At 39.8% G+C, this 12,345-nt stretch overlaps 1 protein-coding gene across 1 annotated transcript; it reads left to right on the forward strand.

The window, feature by feature from the left end:
- The first annotated feature begins 968 nt into the window (after positions 1–968).
- Positions 969–12,012, forward strand: pfkmb (phosphofructokinase, muscle b). Its single transcript, XM_012878172.3, has 22 exons — positions 969–1,207; positions 3,652–3,725; positions 4,069–4,146; positions 4,393–4,582; positions 4,709–4,874; positions 4,965–5,009; positions 5,717–5,825; positions 5,906–6,001; positions 6,080–6,172; positions 6,265–6,390; positions 7,568–7,632; positions 7,725–7,788; positions 7,901–8,047; positions 8,220–8,290; positions 8,430–8,517; positions 9,430–9,582; positions 9,680–9,844; positions 9,957–10,018; positions 10,117–10,228; positions 10,322–10,421; positions 10,568–10,673; positions 11,264–12,012. The coding sequence occupies exons 1-22, from the start codon at positions 1,123–1,125 to the stop codon at positions 11,403–11,405; spliced, it is 2,337 nt and encodes a 778-aa protein (XP_012733626.1). The 5' UTR covers positions 969–1,122; the 3' UTR covers positions 11,406–12,012.
- Positions 12,013–12,345: the final 333 nt, after the last annotated feature.

The following is a 12,345-nucleotide window of genomic DNA, read 5'->3' on the forward strand; positions in this document are numbered from 1 at the left end:
ATATGAAAAAATAATGGCTAACAAAACATATTTTACATGGCAGTTCAAAACAAACAAAAGAAAACAAAATCTGACAATTATGGTGCAACCAAACTTGGTATTGATGGCATACTGGTTAATGCTTACTAAAAACATTCTGCCAATCAAATTCATCAGTCCTTAAAAGGGCAATGACATCACATTATGAAGTAAATAAAATAAAATATTAAAAAGTAGAAAATTAAATAAATAAATAGATAAATACAAGAAGAAGAAACAGAAATTAAATATTGCATTACACATAGTATAATAATTTACTGACAATTTGGGCCTTTTGACTTTTATGAAAATAGGTAGATTATTATTACTCCTGATCAAAAACAACTCTCAGCAGCCTCCTGCTGATAGATAATACTTATTGCCATCGCATCTGTACCATATGTCCTTACAGTAGACATATGGTACAAGCTTCTTCTCACCATGAGAAGAATATTCTTCTCATGGTGAGAAGAAGCTTGTCTGTCAGAGTAGTTGGTACAAAACGTCCAAAAGGCATCTATGAGCTAACACGCTGTTAGTGCAAAACATTCAGCGGCAAGATGTCCTTTTTACACCCTGAAAGTCAAGTGTAAAACAAATCTACAAAAACACACCATGGTAAAAAGGCAAAATTATCAGCACCAGCTCCAAAATTAACAAGGGGTTCATAATTTTATTACTAATTTTGAGGTATATGTTGTTGTTTTTTTAAGTGTGAATTTTCTTAAAGGTAAATATTTTTGTATTCCTGATTAACAAGCATCTTAAATTGAGGAAAAACAGTTGTAGTTTAATATCAGTATCAATATCAAAGAGTAGGGGTGTAAATACGTGTACTAATCAGCGTGTACTGTACTCTATGTGCGTGTGTGGTTTGTGTCTAAATGCGTCACAACTATGTGTGCCTCCGTGTGTGCCAACAGAGTAGTTAAGCTGGGCACTCTTGCAACTGCGCTCACTTTCCATACCAGGCAGGCTGGGTTACTGCAGAGGCACCTTGTGCTTCTCTGAGAACAGCCAGGCTGCAGAGATTTTCACACTTAGGGCCTCTTTCTGTCAGACAACTTCAGCTCCAGGACCAGGACCAGGACTAGGACCAGGACCATGGCACAACCGGTTCAAATCGACCCCACTAAGATGGGCGAGGGTCGGGCGATTGCTGTGCTGACTTCTGGGGGCGATGCCCAGGGTAAGTGAGGACTTTCCAGAATGGGGTCAAGGCATGGTGCAAACAAAGCAGGGACTTGGGGGATTTGACTAAGTCAATATAAAAAAAGATTAAACTCTACTTAACCTCTTAACGTCATTGATATTGTTGCTCGCGATCACACTTGTTTAGATCCGTTTATTGCCCCAATATGACTATTTTTAATCTGCCAATCACCTTCTGATCTATGTCTGATGCTTCCTTAGTAAAGACAAATGATTTTAAGTACACTAACATGATCATGTTCAAACTCTTCCCATGAAATCCAGCATTTTTTTGTTCGTTACAGATAGTCCTCTGGGATTTCTGCTAGCTGTCATAGAGCTTAGTAATGTAAAAGGGAGGTTTGGTTTGCTATAGTGACAGAGAACAGGAGACAATCTTCTGACCTTTAACTTGATGAGGAACAAGTCCAAAGTGACCTTTGAAAGGTTTGCCAGTAACCCCTCACCGCTGAAGTGTCAGCATGTGAGAGATTTCCATCTTCGGTTTACTATGTGAACTTTATAAACATAGGACATAATCACATGTGCAAAACCAAACCAGTCATCCGTTACCTTTCTCCTTTTTCACCTGCAACTTTTTTTTCTTTTAGCACAGCTTCTTCTTAAAAATAATCCTAGTTTCTTTCCAGGAATGTAACAATCATGACCGCTAATTTTAGAGACGTGACCTTTCGTTCCGGTGTGTACATTAGTGAGGCGGGTCAAGACAGCATTTGCTCTTCCTTCCTGTACCCCTTCTCCTTTGCACTGTAAGGGGAGATGCTATTGGCACCCTTGAAGCTAATCTATCCACATCTTGTCCTTTAAGTGACCCCTTCCCCTCAGCTCAGACGACCGTGTTGAGGCTCACACCGTGTGTTATTAACCCCCTTGTGCCACTTGGTTCTCCTATCTGGTGTTTCGCAGCTAAATAGTAGCTAAATATAGAATTTCTAAGATTATTTTTCACCTGAGCGTCACAATGTCAGATCCAGAAAACTCACAATTTAGCATGCAAGCTTATAGAGAACTATAAACGTGATTGAAATGGGAAAATAAAGCTTGCATTTAATGTCAATTTTGTTATTTTATCAAAGGGGTCACATGGTGCCATTGCCCTACTTATAGATAGCACTATTTAAAGGCTAATAAAGGGAATCTAAATTTAAAGTGCAATCGTATTTAAACCTCTTCAACACAAATGATAATTGTTGGGTTATTATTATTATTATTATTATTATTATTATTATTATTATTATTATTATTATTATTATTATTATTATTATTATTATTATTATTATTATTATTATTTGAATATCATGGGACAGACCAACACAAGGTAGTGATTGATGGGAAGTAGAAAATAATGCATACAGCTGCAGTGTACATTTGTATTCAGCCCCCTCTACTCCGATACAACACACACAGGACAGGTCAGGGATTAAGTTGTGGAGAGGTTTAAAGCAAGGTTTAGGTCATAATAAATATCCTGGGCTTTGAACGTTTCTGTACTGATCCACTTTTCATCTAAAAAAAAATGTAAATTGCATGACAGAGCTGCAAAGCTGCTAAACCAAGGCCAAAGCATTAAATTAAATCAGAGAAGCAGCCAAGAGGCCCATGGTACACTTGGAGGAGCTGCTGACCTAGAGATCAACAGCTCAGGTGGGAGAATCTGTGGACAGGACAAGTAATAGATGTGCACTGCACAAATCTGTTCTCTGAGAAAGAGCAGAAAAGAGAAATGCTTTACTGGAAGATAGTCACAAGAATGCTCACTTGCAGTTTCCCATAAGTCATATTTGGGGAAACTGAAAACATGTGAAATTAGGTCTTCAGATGAGACAAATATATCACTTTTTGGCCTACATCTAAAACACTATGTGTGGAGAAAAACTAACTCTGTAGTTAGTACTCTGAACACTTCCTCTCCATGGCCAAGCACAGTAGTGGCAGCATTATGCTGGGGATTTGCCTTCTTTAATACAGACAGAGAAGTTAGACAGAACCAAAACCTGTTAGAAGCTGCAAAAGACTTAAGGCTGTTGCAGAGTTTCACCTTTTATAAGGATGATTAAATCCCCACAGCCACAGCTACAATGAACTAGTTTTCATCAAAGGATATTCATTCTGGTGTTAAAATGGCCTAGTCGAAGTCCATACCCAAACCCAGCGCAGAATTTCTGGAAAACCTGAAAACCGATGTTTACAGGTGCCCTCCAGACAATCTGTTTGAACTTGAGCTGATTGGCCAAAAATAATGGGCAAACACGTGTAGTCTTAAGCAGAACTAGTAGAGACATACCCCAAATGAGCTGAATCTTTTTACAGCAGCGTACGTGTTTGAATTTACTCAACATAATTTCACATGTCTTAGGATTTAATTGAAATAGATCAGTTGCAGGGATGGTACAAATCAAGATGCACTCTCTGTTCGTGCAGGAATGAATGCAGCTGTGAGAGCCACTGTTCGAGTGGGACTGTATACTGGAGCCAAGGTGTACTTTGTTCATGAGGTACATACTACTATTACCGTTTTCTGACCATCGCTACAGTAAATAATATAAACTCAACTAATTAAAATCGATATGCATTTTATCAACCAAATAATCAATCAATGTATTGTTTCATTTTTAGGAAAAATGATAAAAAACATCATCAAAAGATTCTTTTTTAAATTCAATTTCTGATCAATAGCTTCAATTAAATGCCCAAATTGTTCACATAGGAATACTAGGGGGACTAGAGCAGCTGTAAAAACAAAAGCATGGCATTAGTACAAAGCTGCTTCCCGGCATTAACCTATTTTTGTGAAGCCGGTTCTCTTCCTTGCAGTGATATTGTGTTGTTTGTGGATAGGGCTACCAGGGCCTGGTTGATGGGGGAGACTATATCCGCCCAGCTACTTGGGAAAGTGTGTCAATGATGCTGCAACTGGTGAGAAAAAACACATACAGGCGCTGTTAATACGTGTTCTATAATTAGCCTCTGACATATACTAACAGTCTAGCTTTTACTTTGCATGGTGCAGTGTTGAAGGTCAAATAGTCCGTTAAATGCCAAGGTTCACTAGAAAGCAACACTTCAGGGACACGAGTGTGCAGGTTTCAAATTCTACCACCCAAGCTGTGTCCTTGCCATTCACGTTCGAGACTGAAATCCTTTCTCCCCACCGGACGTCAGGGCGGCACAGTGATCGGTAGCGCCCGCTGTCAGGACTTCCGCACCAAGGAAGGGCGCACCAAGGCAGCCTGCAACTTAGTCAAGCTGGGCATCACCAACCTGTGTGTTATTGGGGGCGACGGCAGCCTCACAGGCGCCAACCAGTTCAGGACGGAGTGGAAAGACCTGCTGGCGGACCTGGTTAAAGCAGGTGAGCTTCAACCCCAACGAGTTGCAGAACATGCATGCAAAATGTCTGTAAAACATGTAAATGTGTAATATCAGCACCTTGGTGAAGATGTGAACTAACAGTGATGCTGTTTGGAACTGGTCTCAGGTAAAATCACAGCAAACGAGGCGAAGAACTCCTCCCACCTCAACATTGTTGGCATGGTGGGCTCCATTGACAATGACTTCTGTGGAACTGATATGACCATTGGCACTGACAGCGCCCTGCATCGCATCATTGAAATAGTAGATGCCATCACAACCACAGCACAGAGGTATGCGTCTGCAGGCTTTAAAACATTTAAAGATGGACCCAGCAGGTGATATATTGAAAGGCTTTTGACAATAATGGTTTCTGTGTGCAGTCACCAGAGAACCTTCATCTTGGAGGTAATGGGCAGGCACTGTGGGTGAGTACAACTTTCCTGTGTGTTTCTGGAAGCATTCGAGTAAAATTTCACACTACAATCACATGAAAAACATATTTTACATGATAGACTAACACAAGGCTTTGGATGAGCGTGTAGTAGAAGCTGTTCTGTGAAGACCTTAAAGGTTTGTTGGAGAAGATTGGAGAACAAACTGCATCATGGCGGCAAAGTAACACAGCAGGCGGGTTAAGGAAACAGATATGGAGACATTTAGATGACCTCTACATAGCAAATATCAGATAAGACCAAAATTTGATTATTTGACCTACATGAAAACACTGTATGGGAAAGCAAAAAACACATCAAATCAGCATTTTATTGTGAAGGTGCCTTTCTTCAGCTGAGACATTGAGACCGATCAGAGAGGATGGGAAGACAGATTGAGGAAAACACAGGCCAATCCTGGAAGAAAACCTGTGCGAGACTTCTAAAGTCCTGAAACTGAAGAGGAGGTGCCCCTTTCAGCAGGACAATAACACATACAGTCAGAGCTCCAATGGAACAGATCAGATGGAAGTACGATTATGCTATAATTACAGTATGCTCTCATTTTATGACATGATAGCATCAAGAATAATGGTTTTATCTAGCTGAAACTGAGGGGCCCCCTCACCAGAAACAAATGCTTAACCAATGCTTAATCAACGTTGTAATTCCTCATCGCCATAACACCTAATTGTTTTCAGCTACCTCGCCCTGGTGACTGCTTTGGCCTGCGGCGCTGACTGGGTATTCATCCCAGAGATGCCTCCAGATGACGGATGGGAGGGGCATCTGTGTAGAAGACTGACAGATGTAAATTTCCTTCTCTGCAGTGTGACATTCGTGTTTAATGAATGTGGCTTCTGTCCTAAATCTTTGGCTGTCCTGTTTAGCAAAGAGGCCGTGGTTCCCGTTTGAACATCATCATCGTTGCAGAGGGAGCAATAGATCGCAAAGGAAAACCGATCACCTGTGAACAAGTCAAAGAGGTCTGTACGCCAGCATGCTACAGGAAATAAGCACAGATCCTGTGAGGAAGTTTGCTGATAAACAATGCATCTTTCAAGCTGGTCTCAAAGCAGCTGGGCTTTGACACCCGCACCACCATCCTGGGCCATGTGCAGAGAGGAGGAACCCCCTCGGCTTTCGACAGGATCCTGGTAATACCTCAATAGACCCGTTGATGTTGCTCTCGTTAAATGAGTTTTATTGATCGTTCGAGAGCCTGACGTGTTCCATTATTGTAACTCAGGCAAGCAGGATGGGAGTGGAGGCTGTGATGGCTCTGCTGGAAGCCACACCAGATACTCCTGCCTGTGTGGTCAGCTTGTCAGGAAACCTGGCAGTCAGGCTGCCTCTTATGGAGTGTGTGCAAGTGGTAAGTGAGCAGAAATGATGCGTTAACCTGGTAAAGTGGACATTAGGTTTACTAGGCTTTCCAGATGTGCTAAATAGGTACAAACTGATACTCTGCTGTGCCTTTCAAAGGCAGTAACTTCAAACTTTTACCATTATGTGGCACTATAAACACAAACTACAATGTATTTAATTGAAATTGATGTTTTTGAGATAGACCTACAAAGAGTAGCACATAATTAGGAAGTGGAAGAGAAAGTTGGCTCCATTTTCAATACATTATTATTATCATTATTAGTCTATTATTATTCATTAATAGATTATTATGGAAAAGTTTATTTATTTTTTTAACTCAAATCCCTAAGGGAAACTCATTGTATAGATTCACATAGACCGCTGACATTTTACAGCCTTTATATTTGTTAATTATAATTTTATATAATTAACCATTTTTTTCTAACTCCAGCTACTAAAAACACACCATTTAAGATTAGAATATTGCATCGGACAACTAAACAGTCAACATTTTTCATGCCAAAAATAGCAGCTTAATTAAAACTATGTTTAATATCAGCTTAAAGGTTGTTGTTTTTTTAAAATGTACATTTATTCTGACAAACAAGCCTCTTAGAAATGTGCATTCTAATTTATTGAATGTATATTAAGTATATGGTTTTCAAACACTTTACCATGACTTCACATTGAGCAAACAATGGCAGTGACACCATTATGCTAGGGGGATGTTTGGGGGCGGGTGGGGGTTAATGGGGGGTTGTTGAGGGGGAAACATATCTGGTCAAATATTTTGGGAAACTGGAAAAGAAAATGTCAGAGGCTGCAAGATACTTTGGACTGACGTGGAGAACACTGACCTTAAACATACAGCCAGAGCTACAGCAGAAAGGGTTGAAATCAAAGTAAATGCACATGTTGGAATGGTCCAGGACCAAATTCAAGAGACAATGTATAACAAAAGTCAAAAATGTCAGTAGACACTTCCCATCCATCACCATAAAACCGTCATCATCAGTTATGTAATCACAGCGAAAGGTGATTCTACAGTGTACTGACGCGGGTCTAGGGGTCGCAAATGCACACCACACTTTTCAGATTTTCAGTTAAAAAGTGAGTAAATCATGTATCACTTTTGTTTCATTTTCATATTCATGTATTACTTTTCTTTTCTTTTCTTACACCAGACTAAAGATGTCACAACAGCTATGGCTGAAGGACGGTATGAAGAGGCAATAAAGCTCAGGGGAAAGTAAGGCCTGCACCTTTTTCTGCCTCGTTTAAATTTCTTAGCTCATGTGTTTGATTTCAAACGACTGCTCATGTTTGCCTTTCTAACAACAGGAGCTTTGAGAACAACTGGAACACGTATAAAATGTTAGCTCACGTCCATCCTCCAGACACAAAGGTCAATAACTACGCTTTTAGTATCTTTTGCCTGACAGAATTTCCCCAAAACTCTTCTTCCTCTGCAAAAACAAGCTTGGTCTGATGAGTTTTTCTTTTCAATGTAATTTCAGAGCAATATCAACATTGCCATATTAAACATCGGTGCTCCGTGCGCAGGGATGAATGCTGCAGTACGTGCAGCTGTCAGGGTTGGGCTCCTTCAGGGCCACCAGATGCTGGCGGTGCATGATGGCTTTGATGGCTTAGCACATGGGATGGTAATGTATTTGATTAGGCTGTAAATACTCCTCTAAAGGTTTTTGTCAATGTTAACCTATAATAATGAAAAAAATGGAGTTCAGTTATATTATTGGGGTATAATCTTGCCTTTATAGTGGTAATACAAAACCTAAACATTTTATGGGATAAATGCTCTGTCTGCATGAACAGATTGAGCCAATTGGTTGGTCTGGAGTGGCAGGATGGACTGGAAAGGGTGGTTCACTACTTGGCACTAAAAGGTGAGTCAATTCACTGCACAACTGATGATCTGGGCTTTAGTTAATGTTCTCTTACTTCAATGAACATCCGTTGCCTTCATCAAAACGGAAATCTGTACCACCATGACCTTCTGTGGTGTTTGTTGTTTTTGTTTTGCAGGACTCTGCCTAAAAATCTTTTGGAAGAGATCAGTCTGAACATCACAAAGTTTAACATCCATGGTATTGTCATTATTGGAGGCTTTGAGGTGAGCTGCTTTTCACTCTGATTGTGTTTACAACATGATGCTATTCTGTTCATCTGGCTTTGTTTTCTGTGTTGGTCAGAAGTTTGGAGTGAACAGGTGTGAAATTACTGTTGATTTTCTCTAACCCCCACTTCCACTCCCTATAATCACTAATGTTACTTAGAATATTGAACAGACTGCTTGCTTTTTGTAGCCATCAAAAATACCAACTCATCAAATGAGCTAGTTTTTTACAAGCTCATTTGGATAATTTGGTTTCTCAACACGATTCAGCTTGTAGGCATAGTGCACAAATATTTCTTATGCCTGAGACCATTACGGACCCAGAAGCTCAATATCACCGTTCTTCTTCCCTGATTGAACATCCAAATGTGTCAAAGTTTCAACCATTTAGTTGTGGACTTACAATGAAGTTAAGGCCTTTATTTTACAGCTAGGTCTTCGTTTTAACTGTTAAATAAACCCTCAGGATGATGCTGCCTCCACCATGCTTTACAGTTGTGTTCTCAGATTATAAATCCCCACCTTAACTCATACAAATAAATATTTTAATTTATTTATGTATTTAATTTTTTGCAATTTTGGCCCATTGGATATATCTTTGTCCCATCTCACCAAAATAAAATGTTTTCTACAAAATGTGTGTTATTGCTCTGAAAGTTCCTGTGTGATATTTATATAAACATTACTGAAGATGTATGAAAATATTTGAACCTATGTGTATACTTTTTACCTATTTAGGTTGCGGACAATTCACAAAACATCAAACATTTGCTCCCAAGTCAAGTTTTTTTCTTTTTATTCACTGAAGATATGTTTTGTATGGTCATTCTATCATAGAAAAGGAATAGTTGAAATGCATCAGTAGAAGCCACCAATTAAAATGACATTCATACCAATTCCTCCTCACAGGCATTCCTGGGAGGTCTGGAGATGGTGGAAGCCAGAGAGAAATACGAGGAACTGTGTATTCCCATCGTCGTTATTCCAGCTACTGTCTCCAACAATATTCCCGGATCTGACTTCAGCATAGGCGCAGACACAGCCCTCAACACCATAACCATGGTAAACTCCTTACTGAGCACAAACATCAAGTAATCCACAAACAATCAGGCCCTCTTAACCGCTTAGTTGTTTCCCGTCACTTGTTCACCTTCTGCAGACATGTGACCGGATCAAGCAGTCTGCTGCCGGCACCAAGAGGAGGGTGTTCATTATTGAGACCATGGGCGGATACTGTGGCTACCTGGCAACCATGGCTGGGTTGGCATCTGGAGCAGATGCGGCCTACATTTACGAGGAACCGTTCAACATTCATGACCTGGAGGTCTGTCTGTCTTCTCATGACCAAAATAAAAAGAGCAATTAGGACTGTAACCTGTATCGTTGAGAGATGGGTAGACATGTTTCATGCAGTCTGGTTGATGATGTGTTTGCAGGTGAACGTGGAACATCTTGTAGAAAAGATGAAGACAACAGTGAAGAGGGGACTCATTCTGAGGTATGCGGGAATTAAAACTAGACATTTTCTCATCCCACATACATTCACATGGATTATTTGGTGTTCATGTCTGGTCTGTAATTCTGCTCTTGGTTTAGAAATGAGAAATGCAATGCAAACTACACCACCGATTTTATCTTCAACCTGTATTCAGAGGAGGGGAAGGGTGTGTTTGACTGCAGAAAAAACGTTCTTGGTCACATGCAGCAGGTTTGTCACTCTGTGGTCCTCTGTTTGCTGCTCCACTTCTCATTGCTTGGTCAACACTGTAAAAGATACATTTTCTTATTTATATATATTTAGGGTGGCACACCCAGTCCTTTTGATAGGAACTTTGGCACCAAGATGGGAATCAAGTCTGTGCTTTGGTTGACAGACAAGCTGAAGGAATGCTACAGACACGGTGAGGACTTTAGAATGTTTTAAATCATAAGATATTTCACTGACATCTGGTGTTCTTTTTCATTATTGTGTTGAAATATCTGCTGCGCTTTTTGTCTGCCACTGAACAGAAGTCCTCTGTTTTTTTTTGTTTTATCAAACCTCCAGGTCGCATCTTTGCCAACTCCAATGACACGGCCTGTGTACTGGGAATGAGGAAAAGAGCGTTGGTGTTCCAGCCTTTGGCAGAACTCAAAAAGGAGACTGACATTGAGTAAGACCCTACAACTTTTATTTTTTGTGCTTACTGTTCACTCCACTTAGAGTGTTCCACTTATTGACATTGCAAGCACATGTTTCAATGCATTTTAGTCCAATTTTAACAGACCATCACAAAGTAGTGCATCATTATAAAAAGGAAGACGATTAAACCTGGTTTTCAATAGAAACCTGAATAGAAACCTGAAACTTGTGACATGCATATTTGCATGTCACAATTACCTTTCTGTGCAGGCAGCACAACCTTTTGGTTTCATTACAGCTACAAGCTTTTTAGGGAATGCCACTACCACCTTTGCCCATCTATACACAGGATTTTGGTCAAAATCATCAAACTGGATGTTGAGCATCTATGGACATTGAATTTGAAGTCTTAACACAAATTGTCAATTGGACTTTGGTTTTGACTGGGCCATGTTATGTGTTCCTTTCACTTCACACATATGCATGATGCTCCGTCAGATAATCCCCCCCCCCCACCCCCACCCCAAAAAAAAGGAAAAAAAAGAAAAAAGGTGGCACTCTTATTAGCACCTTTAAACATGCTGTATGTTTATCACATTGCACTTTTGCTGTCCCCTGCAGACATCGTATTCCAAAGGTGCAGTGGTGGCTCCGGCTGAGGCCCATCTTGAAGATCCTGGCCAAGTACAAAATCAACTTGGACACCTCAGAGAAGGCTGCAATGGAACACGTCATCAAGAAGAGAGGCTTAGTTCCTCAGTAGATTTTCTATGTGACTAGACAGGAGCGGACATCGGTTCAACGTCTCCCTTTGAAGCACTTTGTAAACTCTGAGTTGAGAATTGTGCAATATAAATAAAGAAATTAATATAAAAATATAGTTTAATAGTTAGTATTTACAAATCATACTGTCAGTGATGAATAACGCCCTGTGAAAAGCATTTGCTAAATTGTACAAACACCAGGATTTCAGGTATATAAAACTGACTGGTTATGATGACTATCTTGGGAAGGGATTATAAATGCTTTAATCACAGAAAACTGAAGGAATGTTTTGAAGTCAGGTTTTCGGTGGTAAAAATGTGTCTCTCATTTTGCTAAATATACAAAAAATTAACCAAGTTGGCTTCTCCTATCTCCATTTTTCCCTTTTCCCAGAACATTATTTTGTCTTAATTAGAAATATTGCTTTGAAAAGTCGTGCAATATTCTGTCGCTATTTCTAAAAAATGTAATCTTTGGATACTGGTATGTACATATTCCAGGGGATTTATGTCATCACAGCCTCCAGTAGCTTCTGCACCTAGGGTGAGACTTTCTTAAACAAAGATATTGCTTGTATGTTGCCTGCATAAACAAGGTCCCTGTCACTTGTTGGAGTTACGCGTCCCATGTAAAGTGAGCCACTGAAACAACATTTACATAGATGTAAGCTGGTCCTGTAATATCTTTTAGACAGAAAGTTTTCAACAAGCCTAAGATTTCTAAACGGTGTTTAACCTAAAACAGGAAACGTATTATATGGGTGGAGGGATGATGCATCATTCTCGTCCAATTCTATGTGTTTGCTGAGAGCCAACATTTGCTGTTGAACCATTAAAGGCAGCTTTAATTTAAACTTAATGGGATATAACTTTTGCCTTTTTGACAGGTTATTAATAGACTACATAAAATAAAATCATTGTTTTTTTTTGGCATACTAT

This window comes from Fundulus heteroclitus, chromosome 20 (assembly GCF_011125445.2).
Source record: "Fundulus heteroclitus isolate FHET01 chromosome 20, MU-UCD_Fhet_4.1, whole genome shotgun sequence".
Classification (NCBI taxonomy): domain Eukaryota; kingdom Metazoa; phylum Chordata; class Actinopteri; order Cyprinodontiformes; family Fundulidae; genus Fundulus; species Fundulus heteroclitus.